This window comes from Myiozetetes cayanensis, unplaced genomic scaffold (genome assembly GCF_022539395.1).
Source record: "Myiozetetes cayanensis isolate MyiCay16 unplaced genomic scaffold, myiCay2020 scf17, whole genome shotgun sequence".
NCBI classification, from domain to species: domain Eukaryota; kingdom Metazoa; phylum Chordata; class Aves; order Passeriformes; family Tyrannidae; genus Myiozetetes; species Myiozetetes cayanensis.
Genome location: NW_026087378.1, coordinates 10,900,496 through 10,916,459, shown reverse-complemented (window position 1 = coordinate 10,916,459; position 15,964 = coordinate 10,900,496). Strand labels below are relative to the sequence as shown.

General features: G+C 55.1%; 1 protein-coding gene across 2 annotated transcripts; it reads left to right on the top strand.

The window, feature by feature from the left end:
• The first annotated feature begins 938 nt into the window (after positions 1 to 938).
• On the top strand, positions 939 to 14,566 carry SLC6A7 (solute carrier family 6 member 7). Of its 2 annotated transcripts, XM_050312117.1 has the most exons (14): positions 940 to 1,173; positions 6,755 to 6,935; positions 7,622 to 7,753; positions 8,317 to 8,551; positions 8,989 to 9,127; positions 9,432 to 9,566; positions 10,236 to 10,339; positions 10,807 to 10,931; positions 11,315 to 11,427; positions 11,509 to 11,640; positions 11,974 to 12,073; positions 12,443 to 12,543; positions 12,755 to 12,922; positions 13,826 to 14,566. In XM_050312117.1, the coding sequence occupies exons 1-14, from the start codon at positions 1,141 to 1,143 to the stop codon at positions 14,039 to 14,041; spliced, it is 1,914 nt and encodes a 637-aa protein (XP_050168074.1). In that variant the 5' UTR covers positions 940 to 1,140; the 3' UTR covers positions 14,042 to 14,566. The 2 variants fall into 2 exon arrangements, with proteins under 2 accessions (XP_050168073.1, XP_050168074.1); XM_050312116.1 differs by having other exon boundaries at positions 939 to 1,173; positions 11,315 to 11,640.
• The last annotated feature ends 1,398 nt before the right edge of the window (positions 14,567 to 15,964 follow it).

Below are 15,964 nucleotides of genomic sequence, written 5' to 3'. Positions count from 1 at the left end.
CAGACAAACCAGAAAAGGGAGCTCCAGATACGAAGCATCCCAGCAGCAGCAGTATTAACACACACATTTCAGGGCAGCATCGGCCCTGCGTGTCTCTGCTGGCAAATACTGCCCTGGACAATAGAAGATGAGGGCTTGAAGTCCACCCAGGAATGCTGGGTTGTTTGTCCATGGCTCAGTCCATGCTGGTGACACAGGGCTGAGACAGTTGTAATGAGGTGACATAAGCCTCTCCTCTCCCATGTCACGGAGGTGGCCGTGGGACACTTCTCTTCAGGTGGATCCCAAGGGAAAAAGTCAAAGGGCTGACTCAGATGGCACTGGCACGAAAGACAAACAAAGCATCCGTGCCCTGCATGACGGGTGAGGCAGGGACGGTGCCTGATGCAGCTCCTTGGATGACAGCCTGACCCAGCAGGGACATCTGGACCCTGGAGATGTGACCTGTGCTCCAGCACTGGGCCCACAGCGTGCTGGGCTCAGTCACTCACCCTGGGGGCTGCCCAAGGATTGCTCTTGCCCCCAGCACGGTGGGATGTGCTCGTGCTACCCAAAGGACTGATGGCTGTGCAGCATCCCTCCTCCCTGCTTCCCAGGCCGGGGGCTGGGCTCAGGCACCATGGGGAGAAGGCACTTCTGACCTGCTCAGCCTCCAGCTGTGTCCTGCTACAGGAAAATCAGCTCAGAGCCGGACAGGAAGGTGCTGTGAGCTTCTGGCATCTGCACCCGCGCTGCTGCCACGGCTGCTTGGGGCACGTGGGGGGCTCAGTGGCAGAGTGCCTGCAAAGTCAGGTCCATCCCTAGGGACACCTGATGCATTCGTGGCATGAGTGAGGCAGCAGCCGTTCCCCCTTGCTGCCCAGGTCGGGGGCTGAGGTCCCAGAGCCCCCTTTTCCCCGCCAGGAGTGCGTTTGACAGACAGACCTCCCTCCTCCCTCCCTGCTCCGCACGCAGCCATCCTCCACTCGAGGCAAACCTTTCCTCCAGCCTCGCTCCTGCCGTTCCCCAGCTCCCCCCGGTAGCAGAGGGGCACCCCCCGTGCCGGCCATCGCTTCCCCTCTCCCCCTCGGCCCTCCCCAGCGCCGGAGAGAGCGAGACGGAAAGTCTCGGAGCAGGGAGCGCATAGCAACAGGGTCTGGCATGAAGAAGGTTCGGCAGCAGCATCTCCGGAAGGTGAGAGCCGGGAGCGGGGGTACCCCAGGGATAGGAGCCGGGGAGCAGGGCTTACTCCCTGGAGGTGAGAGCCAGGAGCGGGGGTACCCCCGGGCTGGGAGCGGGGAGCAAGGATAACCCCGGGCTGGGAGCAGGGAGAGGGGGAGGCACGTCTATCGCCTTGCATCCTGTCCTCGGGAGCCTTCGTGGGCAGCCGGCAGGGATTAGTCGGATATTAGGGGACAGATTCCGTGCTCGGGGCCAAAGCGGCACTGTGGGCAGAGGGATGGGGCGTTTCGTGCCCACCGCTCCTGCCTCGCTGCCCTGAGCGGGAGGCACCGCTGCCCGCACCCCCAACCCTCCCGTGCCAGCAGGTGCTGCCGGCGGTGGGTGACTCATGTTGTGTCTGCCCAGACGCCGGGGGTGGCACCGGGACAGAGCTGGCTCCCCGCAGCCTGGCACCCCGGGGACGCTGCTCCCACCAGCTCCCGGGCTCGGAGCGGGGTGAGGGGTAAGGGGTGAGGAGTCCCTCACAGCTGGGCAGTGCCTTTCCCACCTGCAGCCTGGATTGCCTCCTCGTCCTCCCCTGCAGGATTTAAAGGGGTCTGAGTGGTGGGGGGCCAGCTGAACACTGAACTCTGGGTTCAGGGCAGAGGTGGCAGACTACAGATCCTTTTTCCATCCTGCTGGAAACCGTTTTTAAACCCAGCTGTCAGGCTATCCCATCCTAGGCTGCTGCCACTCTGCTCTTACAGCCTCTCTGAGTTCCCAGTTCCCCCCACTCTGGAGACTTTTCTCATGCCTGTTCCCCATGGGGACAGGGTGGAGCAGGGTGGCAGAGGCTGTCAGCCACAGCTCCACCATGGGAATGCACCACTGCTGCTGCCAGTGGGTCAGCACTTCCTGGAGCATCCCAGGCAGTGACCCAGGGCTGGGAGCCACTTTGGCTCTGCTCTCTGCCAATCCATGCCCATTAACCACAGGGCAGGGTGACTCCAACCTGTGCCAGCATCCTGATGAATGAAAACCCAGGAGAGTTTCATCCTTGCCAGGAAATTCCTAGGATATTGAGACATGACGTAAAAAAGCCAGCAGTGGCCTGGTGACAGCCAGCAGCAATCTGCTGTTTCTCCACTCTTGTTTGGAGGCATTGTCTGGCTCTTCTCTCTTCCCCTCTTTTGTACAAATTGCTTTTTCAGATGTCTTTGTGACTGCAAGATCCACTAAAAGTTGTCTTTGTCCCTTCCAATGGCTTTCTGAGTTACTTGATGCTGGTGATCCTGTTTAGCATTTATTCAGGAATTCATTTAGCCCCATGGCAATCAGCTGGGATGGAAAGCAGATGTCTCTGGACTTATTTTCTCCATTCCCAGTGCTGCTCAGAGCCCTCTGTCCTCCATTACCCGAAACCACTTGCTGAGCTCCAGAGGGAAAACCTGGTGCTTGCAGCCACCTCGGGATCTGTGTGTCCAACACTGGCATTGGGCTTGCCTGGAGCTGGCGGTGGATGATGGAGAGATGTGCCCAGCCCCACTGCAGCACCCACTCAGGACCCTGAGAGCCTCCTCTCCCTCTCATCGTGATCCACTTCCCATTGGCGAGCCAGGAGTTTTAAGCCTTCTCACCAGACATGTTTCAGATGTATGAAAATGCCTCCTTAATGGAGAAGGTCTTTCCCAGAAGGCTCTAGGGACATCAGGTTGGTTTTTGCACAACAGTATTCCCAGAAGAGCTGAGTGGATGTTTTAATTTGATTATTTGTTTTGAGGAGTTATTTGGTAGAAATGGGCTAAAGCCCATGGGAGCCAGTGGTGGGAGCCATGGTTTGGGCTGTCCTTCCCCATACCTGGCCAGGCTGTGGAGCATCCTCCTCCTGCCCGAGCCACTGCCCTCCTCTGCCTGCCACAAACTGCCTCAAAAACTTCCCCAGGGTTTTTGGATGAAAGGCCATAAGCATTTGTATCTGTGTGTACTCCCTGAACTTTGGACGTCACTGTAATGAGTTTGCTTCAGCCTCAGCCATCTCCAGCCCCCAAAACCCCCTGTGCTGACTCCACCATCTCTTGCTCCCTCTCATGGCATGGGCTGGGGGCACCCAGGGTCAGTGCAGCCCTTCGAGGGGCTCTCCCACATCCTAGCGATGATTTATTTACTTCACTTTCTAAGAGATATTACATTTGAATTAATTTTTATGCTGTTCCGTTGTGTGATTTGTTTTTTTTTCTTCTCTCAGAGATTAACAAGCAATTCAAACTAATCCGAAGTGACTCACACTGTAGGGACTCACTGTGCTCAGATCCGCAGGGGAGAAATCTGGCGCCGGGTGGCATTTCTCCCGATCAAAGGCTCTGATCCACTCACGAAACACTGGCAAAATAACCCCACAACGCCAGCTTGAGTGGAGGCAAAATGCCATGAAAAAGCAACTTTGATCTGGCTGGTTTTTTCATGGATACAGCTGAGTTTTGGACTGGTTTAAGTAAATTGGTTTACAGAAAATAATTAGCACAGGGCGATTTCCTTATGGACGTGAGCTCTTATCTTGGCAGAAACTGAAGTGCTTCCTTTTTTTTTTTTTCTCGGTGACCTTCGATTTGCTGACTTCTTTGGGAACATCTTTCAGTGAATAATGAGAAGTGATGCTGTGTTCAAAGAGGCCGTGGTTGCCAAGGGAGCTGCTGGTCCCCGTCTGTTTAGAACTGCGAGACGGGAGCCCGGTTTGAAGGATGGCAGTTGACGGTGGAAAGCACTAGAGCAATATTGTAGCACTGGAGCACTTCAGCTGCTGCTGAAAAAGAAAATTCCTGTTATGACAGAGGCTGAATGGGAGCATTAATCCTAAAAAAAAGGGTCTGGAATCGAGTGGGTGTGTGAGATTTCCAGCAGTCTGAAGTAGGGAGGTGTGCTTTTCTCTGCTATTTGGGACAAAGATGGGCTAGAATCCTTAAATACTGTGCTTTGCAATTCATTTTAAGCCAGGCAAGTAGGCCAGTTTTTCTGTGATTTCTATGGAAAGGCTGGGATTTGGGGCATTTTTGAGCATTCTGGTCATGGAACAGCCTTTGGGTGTATTTTCCTGCAGCATTCCTGGCCTGTGCCTCCCAAACCTGCCCAATGGGGGACCACACTGTCACTGTCTTCAGGGTCTACCTGATGCTTGAGCAGTCTCTGCATTCTGCTATGGGGTCTCAAATTCAAACTGCAGAGCTCCAGCTGAAGATATTTATAAAGGGGGCAGTCATCACTGAGACACAGGTGACAGACTACATCCCATGGCCCTTGAAAAGGGGACTCAGATGGGGAGAGGGCCATTTACAGATTGGAAAAGGGCCAGTTGGTTCCTTTCTCTTCTTATTGATGCCTCTGTGTTGATTTCTGTGCTTTATCTGATGGACGGGCACTGCATGTAATCAGCTCTTGCAGCTCCACCTGTGCCCTCTCGTAGGTGTTTAGGATTCAGACAGAGATGCAGGAGTCAGGCAGAGGATTTAATGATCTCCCAGCATCCATGCTTGCTGGTTTTCTGTGATGCAAACCTGGAAAACAAAAGCTCCCCCAGGCAGTGTGATGGACGGGGAAGCATTTTTGGGGGGAAGACCCAACTGTGATGGTTCCCACTGAGCAGGGACTTCTGAATACAGGTTTTATCTGCTGAAACTTTTGGGGAGGTGTTGCAGAGCAGCCTGTCCATCCCCTGCAAGCAGAGGCAGCTGCAGGTTGTGCCTGCTGTGCGTGCTGGGCTAATTAGCAGGCATGGCCATGGCTTGGAGATGTTGCAAAGCCAGAGAGCTGTGTTGAACAGCTGCAGGAGGGCTGCCAGGCAGCAACGAGTTTGTAGCAACGGTATTATATTTGGGTCATATTTTGACTTTTCAGCCTGTGTTTCTGAAACTTTTTTCTTCTGGTCCTTGCCTTGTGATGGTGGCATCCAGTGGGGACGAGTTTTCACGGGGGATTTGGTGTAACAGCTTTGCTGGGGCTGTGCATTTCAGGTTGGCTTTGGGAAGAGTTTGCCCTGGCTTGTCCTGTCCCTCAGAGGGTTTTCACACCAGGTGGGGATGGGGGTGAGTTTGCCTCTGTGTTTGGTGCCTTTGGGCTGCAAGCAGCTCATCTGTGGTGCCGGTGGCTGGTGGTTTGGGGTCCACCCTGTGAAGGGTGGGAGCTGGAAGCCCTCGCCATCACAACACGGCTCAGTGTCTCCATGGGAACCGGCAGCAAGAGCATCCCCCAGTCCAGTCCAGCCAGAGAGGAGGAGGAGAGCAGAGGAGGTGGCTGCCACCTTCCTGAAGGCTGTAGCAGGGCAGGGCTGAGCTCTGCTCGGCAGCCAGCTCTGGTCTCCAGGAGAATTTGGGTCTGCTGCAGGCTTTGGGCACATGTGAATGCAGGGAACCCACAATTCCTTCTGGCTGATCCCTCCAAATCCAGACCCCTCTCCCTCAACCACATCCCATAGGCTTATTCCCTAGGACTGTGAACAGGGACATGAAAAGAGCTGCTTTTTCCTTTGGAGAGCCAAAGAAGAGGAGAAGGTTCCCAAATGGGTTTTTCCTGCCCTGGTCCTGGTGCCTTGTCAGCAGGGACCCCAGAATTTTCCTGTGCTTCAATATGAATGTGATACACTGCCATGCCAGGGCACAGCAACACATGGTGCCACAGTGACAGGATCCTCATTCCACCCCTTTTTTGCTGCCTGCTCTTGCTGAGGGGATATCTGTGATGGGATCTCACCTGGCAGCTGCTGGCTTAGGCTTTCAGCTCTGGAGGGATGTGAGCCAGCAGGGATACCTTCCCCACTCTCCCAAGGTCAGGAGATTGGGGAAATCCAGACCAAATATCTCACTGGAGGCCTGATAAACACCCACACACAAACAGTAAGGAGTCCTTATGGTGCCTCACCCCAGCCTAAATGGATTGCAGGACTCACACCTCCCTCTTGCAGAGCTGAGACAGTGGGAAGGGAGGGAATGGGTTAATCCTTTGCCTGTGCTGCACTGATCCAGGGCACATTAGGAAAGCTGGAAGGAGGTCTCTCAGCAGGGACAACTGGGAGCATCACAAAATCCCCACAGTGTAGGCTTTTGGCAGTTGGAAAAGTGTGAAAAATGCATGGAGCATTTAATTGCAGCCAACTGAGTGCCTGGCATGGCAGAGGCACATGGGGATGGGGTGTCACACTCCCTGGCACGCCACAGTGTTCCCCTGCTGTCCTCATGCCCATGTTCTGCAGGATATCCAGCAAGTTTATTGTGGCCCTTTAAAAGTATGTCTTTGGAACCTGTGGTTGCAAGGTGGGTCCTGGTGAGCCTTCCCAGAGTGGTGAACCAGGACCATCCAGCCTTTTCCAGGGAAGCTCTGGCCATGTGGGGTTGCATTTATCCCCTTTCCTTGCTCAGTGGCAGAGCAGGACATTGCCTGGCGTGGTGACCAGAGAGCTGCTGTGATGGGGTGTCCCCAAGGGACAAGTGTCAGTGCTGCGACTCAGGGTTACAACTTCACACGGGAGTTCTTGGCACTCCTTCCCACTCTCCCATTCTTCATTCTCTGTTTTTATTCCCTCCTTGACCCCTGTCTGCCTCCTCCCATACCCCGTTCCCTCGCTCAGCCGGTGACACCAGATCTCCTGGTAAGCCCCAGCAGCCAGGATGGGGACCTGGGCTCCGAGTGCCCAGAGGACAGAGGGAACTGGACGGGGCGCCTGGATTTCCTCCTCTCCTGCATCGGATACTGCGTTGGCCTTGGAAACGTCTGGAGGTTCCCTTACAGGGCTTACACCAATGGAGGAGGTACCTGGGCATCCTTTGGAGTGGCTGGTTTCCCCATCACTGAGCTGGGCTGGTGGGACATGTCCCTAAAGAGATGTCCCTTCCCCTTCTTAGGGCTGGGAATTAACATTAGTCATTGTTGTGAGGTGAAGCCTCTTCCTGCCCCCCCATGCTAGTTTAGGGCATTAACCACCTGTACCCATGTGTGGGAAGGGATGTGACAATCCATCTCTGTATTCCTGGACCTGGAGAAATCCCTGGATCAGTGCTGAACTGAACACCATCAGACCATCTGTCTTGGTGTCCAACAGTTTCTTGGCCTGGTGTCCTTCAGGACTCAGCAGGGTCAGCAAATTCTTCCCAGCTATCGAAGGAGGGAGCCTTTTGCAAGGCAAGAGCCTGGGGTGATGGTGCAAAGTGCTGGTTCAGCTGCTCCCACAGCAATTGCTTGTCTCACACAATAATAACTGGAGAATGTCAGAGTGTTTGAGAAAGGAGAGTTGTGAGCAGGGGGGAAGCATGGCACAGGTGAATCACAGCCCCTTTCTCCTGCACTGACAGTGAGCTGTTGCCCTTCACTGTCTTCCAGATTTTGATATATGTCCCTCAGGGCCACCAATATTGAATGAACTTCATTCCCGCTCACAGATGGGCTTTAGGTGTTTGCTCTGTATTGCTTTCAGGAGTTTTTTTCTTGTTTCTTGCAGGAGCTTTCTTGGTTCCTTACTTCATCATGCTGGCCATCTGTGGGATCCCCATCTTCTTCATGGAGCTGTCACTTGGCCAGTTCTCCAGCCTGGGGCCGCTTGCAGTCTGGAAGATAAGCCCTCTCTTTAAAGGTGGGTGAGGAAAGTCCAGAGCCTCTGCAAGACCTGACTGATGAGGACATGGACCAGCAGCAGCATTCTGTGATCCTCAAAGCTCTTGTTAGAATCAAAGGTTAAATCCTAGGAGAAAGTGGAGCAGGCTGGACTTTTTGGTTAGCTGTTTCAATGGCTGCAAGACATCTATGAGAGCTGTCAGTCTTTGAGGGTTCTGGATGGCATGACCAGTTTAGAAATAGTAGAAATAGTATGAAAATTATTAAGCCAGAGCATGACAGCTAGGCAATGACTGTTAAAGACAAAGATAAGAATAAACCATTAAAAAGGAAAAAAAAAAAAAGGTCAAATCAAATCCTTTTATTCTCAACATTAATCCGGAGTAAAGTTGTCTGGATGAGGCAATAGATCATCAATACAGAGAAAGCATGTCCAGAGGGCAAAATGGCAATGAAAGGCTCCCCCACCAGATGAAGCTCTGACTGGTTGAACATTTGGCTGCTGAGATGCTGACCCTGGTTTTGGATGTGTTCTGCTCCGGAGAGATGGCTCACTCCTTCTTTACCCTCTCCTTCCTCCAGGCGTTGGCATGGGCACGATCCTCATCGTCTCCTTGGTGGCCATTTACTACAATATGATCATTGCTTATGTTCTCTTCTACCTCTTTGCATCCCTCACAAGCGACTTGCCCTGGCAGCACTGCGGCAACTGGTGGAACACCGACCTGTGCCTGGACCACCACGTCATCAAGGGGGGGAACACCACCTTCCCCGTCAACATCACCAACACTGTCAGCCCCAGCGAGGAGTACTGGAGGTAAGGAGGACATGGGGATGTGGTTGGCATCCAGCAGGGGAGAGGATGGGGATAGGATGAGGGGTGAAGGGTCTGTGCTCACATCTCACGGCGTGGTGTGGTGGGTGCAGTGATGGGCTCTTGTGCTCAGCTGTGGGTGATATCTCAGTTTAGCCACTGGGATGACATGTTCTAGTGCTGCTTTTCTGGCCTGGTGATAGGTTAGACTGAAATGAATCCCATGCCTGGAATGTCCAGGAATTTGCCCTCCAGATACCAGGCATCCCCTCTAGTCTCACACCAACTGTTCCCATTTCCTTGGCAAATAGCTGCCAGTGCCTGGGATTGTTGACAAGGTTATTTTTTGCAGCAGAGGCATTTCTAGGGTCAGAGAGGGCCTCTGGAAGAAGGTAGAGGGTGCCAAGGGCCACTCACTGGTGGTTCTCCTTTCCCTCTAGTCGGTATGTCCTGCACATCCAAGGGAGTTCAGGGATCGGGGATCCTGGGAGGATCCGCTGGAACTTGTGTCTGTGCCTGCTCCTTTCCTGGACTATCGTCTATCTGTGCATCCTTAAGGGAGTCAAATCCTCTGGCAAGGTAAGGGCTGGATGGTCTCTTTTGGGGGGATTCACAGCGATGCTCACCAGTGCCTGCCAACTCTGCACTTCTGGGAAAGTGAGACCCACAAACGGCATCCGCTGGACACAGGACATTCCCGGGATGCCTTCCACACCCAGACACCAGCAGAGCTGACACACCAGCCCTGCTGCAGCCCAAGGACCCCAGCACTGCAGGGTGGCACCAGGCAATGCAGTGTCCCACCCAGGGGACAGGGCAGGGGGGCAGTGCTCACCCTGTGCTCTCGCCCCCAGCCCTCCTAGCCTGCTCTGCTCTCCCTCAGGTCGTGTACTTTACTGCCACCTTCCCGTACCTCATCCTCGTGATGCTGCTCATCCGTGGTGTGACCCTGGAGGGGGCCTGGAAGGGGATACGGTTTTACCTCACGCCCCAGTTTGATCACTTGCTGTCTTCCAAGGTGAGCGATTTGTTCAAGACACAGAAATGGACCTTCTCCTGCCACCTCCAGTGTGCAACAGAGGCAGTTCCCTTACTCAGGTGTCTTTTCTGACCACTCCCTGACCTGAAGTCCTCTCTCTTGGTTGCTCCTAGACCAAAAGTTTTTGCCCCACACCTTTTCTAGACCACTCCTCCCACGTGGCCCATCCCCACATGGCCTATCCCCACACCTGTGTTTCTGGCTCTGCACAGAGGGGACGATGTGCTCACAGCCTGCCCTAGGCACCAGGACCATGGGCAGGATCATCCCAGCCCCAGTGGTGGGCTGGGGGTGGCAGTGGGTTTCCTGTGGTGGATTTGGCTGTTCTGTTGTTCTCAAGAAATCTCAGCATACAGAGCAGGGGTCAGCAGGGGTGGTTACCAAGAGACCACCCAGTTTTACAAGGGCATTCAATGCCACACTGGGCTGGCTCCAGAACACTCTTGTTAGCCCTTTCACTAGCCAGCTGATCCACTGGGACTGGTGAGTGTGCTAACAAGGAAAGACAAAGATCCTGTGGGTTATGCATGCCTGGGGTGCTGGGGAAGACGTGCCCAGGGGTCTGGGGAAGCAGATTTTCAATGCTATCTTCCTTGTGAGGAAGTTTCCAAACCCCTGATCTCCTCAGAACTTCTCCCTATTCCCCAGGTGTGGATCGAGGCAGCCCTGCAGATTTTCTACTCCCTTGGGGTGGGCTTTGGGGGCCTCCTCACCTTCGCCTCGTACAACACCTTCCATCAGAATATCTACAGGTGGGAGCCAGCTGCTGTCTCGTCAAAATGTTGGGTTGGGGGGAGCCATGAAAAGCTCAGCCTGTGGGTTCAAAGCCAGCAGAAGTACACGGTGCAGCACAGAGTCATCCAGCACTGCTCCTTGCACGAGCACCATGGGAATACCTGGCAGCTTGCACAGGCCTGAGAGGAACAGAGGGATCTGTGGGTGAAAATTCTCCTGAGTACCAAGGCAGAGCACCCACCTCCAAAGTTTTGGGCTGTAGTTGCTGAAGTCTGAGGATAATTGAGGCTGGAATTGTTTGTAGTTCACCAATAGAGAAATATATACTCCTTTTGACCCTGGAAAGCACATGCCAAGAGAGATCCTGGGGGAGAGTCACACTGGGTCACCTTACTGTGTCTCCTGGGGCTGGCAATGCCATCATGCACTGGTGTGGGGTGAGATGGAGAGAGCACGTTCAGAGCATCTTATCTCTCCTCTGTAGGGACACCTTCATAGTGACCCTGGGTAATGCCATCACCAGCATCCTGGCAGGGTTTGCCATCTTCTCTGTTTTGGGATACATGTCCCAGGAGCTTGGGGTCCCTGTTAACCAGGTGGCAAAAGCAGGTGAGGCCAAACGAAGACCCTTTCCCCTTCCCCCTCTGCCTGGGTGTGCTGAGGAGCATCCCTTCCAGGATGGAAGGCACCTGAGGATGTCAGTGTGAGGGGTGAGGATGTCTGCTCAGCTGGCCAGGGGGAGGGAAGCGGGGAGACAGGTTCTTGTGGTGTAAAGGTTGAGCAACAAGTGATGTCTAAGGAAAGTCTGAGCAAGGAGCAGGTTGGTTCTCCTGCACCCCTCCACCCTCTGCTGCAGGACCCCTCCTGCCCATCATGCAGGAGTCCTAGCAGGTCCCTGCCATGGTGCTGCTCTGCTGAGGTCTCCTCTTTTCCATCCCCCCATGTCCAGCCCCATCACCCCCTTTTCACCTGCTGTCCTCTGCCTCCCCTAGGTCCTGGTCTGGCTTTTGTGGTGTACCCACAGGCCATGACAATGCTCCCCCTTTCTCCATTCTGGTCATTCCTGTTCTTCTTCATGCTGTTAACCTTGGGCCTGGACAGCCAGGTAAGGACAGAGCCCACTGAGCCAACTGTGGAGCACGGGCAGCCTGAGGGCTCAGGGGACCCTCTCCTCCTGTGCCTGCAGTTTGCATTCATGGAGACCATCGTCACGGCAGTGACAGATGAATTTCCCTACTACCTGCGGCCAAAGAAAGCCTCGTTCTCAGCTGTCATCTGCATTGCCCTCTTCCTGATGGGGCTCATCCTCACCACAGAGGTAAGGGTGTGGGCATGGATCTGTTGTGGGGACCAACTAGGGCTTCATTTTAGGGAGAACTCCGGTCAGGGCCGCGTGTGCAGACACAAGTATTCACATCAGCTAACAAGGTGAAAGAGAAGCAATGAGCCTGGGCTTGCAGGAGGTGTGAGGTCCAAGGAGAGTGACACAGCATTATTCTCATCATTACACCAACCCCATAAGGAGTGTTGATGTCTCTTGAGTGTGCTGACTGCTGTCTTCCCTAGGATCCAAAAAACTGGGAGGAGCTGGGTGGGGGTTTATTGGGTTGATGGTCCTGGAGATGCTGGCCATTGTGCTTTGTATCCACAGGGTGGGATGTACTGGCTGGTCCTACTGGACGACTACAGTGCTGGCTTTGGTCTCATGGTGGTGGTGATCACTACCTGCCTTGTGGTGACACGTGTCTATGGTAAGGGGCTTGTCCCCACAGGGGTACAGGGAAGGATGGGCTGTCTATATGGAGAGAGGGATTTAGAGGGAGAGGTAGGGAAACCAACAGCCTCACAATGGATCATGAAACATCTCTGTTCCCACCGCTTGTTTCTTCTTGGTCATCACTGGATTCACCTTCCAAAGAATCGTGGGGTGCTGAGACCAGTCCCACAGACAGCACCAGCTGGGACCCCCTCCTCCATCTCCCAGCTGGGAAGGGAGACTCCTCTTTGCTGTAGAGGATGCAAACCACTGCTTTTGATCAGTGCAGCACAGCCTGGTACAGGCACTGGGCTCTGGGGGAGGGCTGGCAGCTTCTGAGTGTCTCTCCTTCTCCTTCCTCCAGGCATGAAGAGGTTCTGCCGGGATATCCATATGATGCTGGGCTTCAAACCAGGGCCCTACTTCAGAGCCTGCTGGATGGTCTTATCCCCAGCAACAATGATGGTAACTGCTCAGCTTGAGTTGCTGGAGAGCCACAGTGGTGCCAGTATCCCTGGGAGACCTCCCAGTGTGACAAGTTGCTCTGCTGGCATCTCCTGCCCCAGGGACCATCCCAGGTTCTGCTGGGAGCTGTCCATCGTGTCCAGGCCTTTCTTTTTGACCATGAGGCCTTCTGAGGGCTCTGAGATGACCTCACTTTCTTCCCATCCCACAGGCTCTGCTGGTATATAACATTGTCAAGTACCAGCCCTCCGAGTACGGCAGCTACCGCTTCCCCACCTGGGCAGAGGTCTTGGGCATCCTCATGGGAGTCCTCTCCTGCCTGATGATCCCCTTGGGCATGGTGGTGGCTGTGCTCCGAGAAGAAGGGACACTGTGGGAGGTAGGAGGGGCCTGGCATTGCACCCAGAAGTGTGCAGGGGTGAGCGTGAGCCCCTGACAAGCCTGTGCCTTCTGGAAGTTTCTGTATTCTCTCTCCTGGAGGGGTGTGTCCCCCATCCCTCCTTCCTGCCCACGGGGTGTGAGAGACGGCTGGCACATCCCAAGGCACTCCCAGCAGTGCTGCTCACCATGATGCCAGGCAGGTACTGAGCAGCCCTGTGTGCATTCCCACTCCAAAGCAAGCCTGCTGTGCCCTGTGGGGAAGCACATTGTCCCAAGCGTGGGGCGGGCATGGGCACCTGGGACTTTGCACCTCTTTGGCAGGAGCAACGGCAGAGCAAGGCAGGCAGCTGCCAGACTGTGCAGGCAGCCCAGATGGGATCCCTGCATGGAAAGGCTTCTCCCAGGAGCAGGTTACAGAGCTGCTGGCTGCTTAGAGCTTTCCCAGCCCTTCACTGCTCTCCCCAGGCTGTTGCAAGGAAAGGAGCAGAGCTTGCTGCCCTCCCCAGGCAGCAGTTGCCTGCAGTCTGTAACCTGGCCTGACAGAGCTGTGGGCACTGTGGCATGGCCAGGAGCACCCTTGGCTGAGGCCAGCCCTTTGTCTGCGTGACTAACCCCACAGCACAGGGCTGTAGCCCTACAATAGCCCCTCGCTCCTGCAAGCCCTCACCACCAGCACCCACAGACAACAAAACGCCCACAGCAAGGCAGTTAGGCAGAGCTGCCTTCCCAAAAAGCTTCAGGACAAGCATTTGGCCCCATCTTACCCTCATGGGGAGATCTTCCAGTCCCTGGGGGCTGGCAGAGCACCCAGTGCCCCGGGAGGGGGGGGTGAGCTGCAGGGTGGGGGTGGAGGGAGTGCTGGTGCAAGATGCCCGTGCTCCCTCTGCCTGTTCCCTCACAGCGAGTCCAGCAGGCCAGCCGGCCCACCATGGACTGGGGCCCGTCGCTGGAGGAGAACCGGACCGGCGTGTACGTGGCCAGCCTGGCGGGCAGCCAGTCCCCCAAACCGCTGATGGTCCACATGAGGAAATACGGGGGCATCACCAGCTACGAGAACACGGCCATCGAGGTGGACCGGGAGATGGAGGAGGAGGACGAGGAGGAGTCCATGATGTGAGGGGATCCCCTCACCCCCACTCTGCACAGGGTTGCACTGCAGTACTTCAGGACGGCTTGGGGGGTCTTTTGGGCAGCAGTCGGGAGCTGTCGACCCTGCCAGGCTCCTCACCACCACCCTGGCCCTGCCACGATAGAGCTGCTGCCCATCCTGCTGCCCCTGATGTGTTTCTGTTCAGTGTGACAAACTGTGTGATGAGTCCATCCGTTCATGTGACAGTGTCTGGTTGAAGTGTCAGGGCTGTCCCGCTCCCACCCTCAGCCCCAGCCCTGCCCTCCCCACGTAGGGGTGTCCAGAGCGCAGGAATTTCCAGGCTGCAGCAGGTGGGGAGGTGGAAGAGGTTGAGAAGGTCCTCTGCATTGGTCTGTTCTGTGTTTGTGTGTATTTGACTCCAATAACCCATAAACACACGTGAGAGAGGCTGTTACATCCTCCATGCCCTGAGGACAATGTGTGCCAATGCGCTCTGATCACACAGAGGTATTCCAGCAAATAACCAGCAGTAATCAGTGTCCTCCTAAGAAATTTGACCTAATAAATGAGCAGTTAAAGGTAATTAAAAAAAAAAAAAAAAAGCTTTATAAACAAACCAACTCGGGCCTTTCCAGGCTTGGAGATCCCCAAGGATCTTGGTGGATTAGGGTAGCTCTTCCCTGTGGTGCCTGGCAGGGCTTGGGTGACTTGAAAGAAGGGAAGAGGCTGGGTGACCTGTTCCCCAGGTGTACAAGAGGTCAGGGACAGGTCTCAGCTGGACCCAGTGCCAAAGGAGGAGCCATGTCCACTGCCAAGGGAGATCCAAGGTATGGCCCCAGCCCTGGGTGCTGCTCTTCCCAGGGAAAAGGGAAGGGCTGGGTTTCAGTTCCTGCATATGATTTTGGGGTAGATCAGCCCAGAGCTCAAGTCCCAGAGACCCCATCTCCTGCTGACGGTCTGAGGGTGCCAGTTTGATCCTGGGTGGGGCTGTTTGGACCTGGCACTGCCAGTGCCCACCATCCCAGTGCCGTGTGTGCCTTCCACGTGCCACCGGCTCGCCAGTAAAAGTGGTGTGTGACACAGCTCCTGTGTGGGTTACCTGGGGGGTCCCCAGCATGGAAGAAGGGCACATGTAGAGGGGCTTACAGGGATGGCAGGCACAGCTGCCCTGGGCTTTGTCCTGGTAAAAAACCAAACCTTAGGATAAACACAAAAATTGGGGTTTATGTCTGGATTATGCATGTGGTTCTGGTGCACTGGATCAAACACTGTTGCCCAAGCTTCCAGAGTGAATTCTGGCATAAGGCTGCAGTTTTTCTCCTTCCCTACAGTGGAGGAGATTTAACTATTGCCTTTTCCCCTCCGAGAGCAGAGGGCCAGCTCCTACACCTGCTCCACCTGCCTGCTCACCTCCCCTTGTCCAGGGATGCTGAGCTCATTCCCAGCTGGAATTCTCTGCCCTTCCTTTCTTGTGCAGGACCACCAATGGCTTTCCCCATCCTGCTCCCTGTACCCCACCATGGCTGCAGCTTCCCTGGGTGTGTGGGGCTCCTGCAGCCCAACCGTGCGGGAAGCACCTCCATCCGCTGGCCCCCCGGGTTAATCATTAGAGTCCGGCCATAAAAGTGTGGCTGATGGAAAGTTCAGGCCGTGGCGGCTGGGGAGCGGGGAGGGCCTGCCATAAACATTTATGGCCCCAATGAATCCCTCGCTCTAACCTTGACACTATTTGCTGAGCAGGAGGCCTCAGGAGGTCACGGTGCTGCCCAGCCATCACTGAGGGTGCTGGCTGGGGAACCCAGGCTGGGCTGGCCCCCAGAGGGGCACATACGGGGGTCTACAGGGGTGATGGAGCAGGTGATGGACCCCGGTGTTTCATGATGTCACTGCCAGCCACAACGTGCCAGAGGAATCAGGAGCGCTTGACACCTTCCTATAGCATGCAGTTGA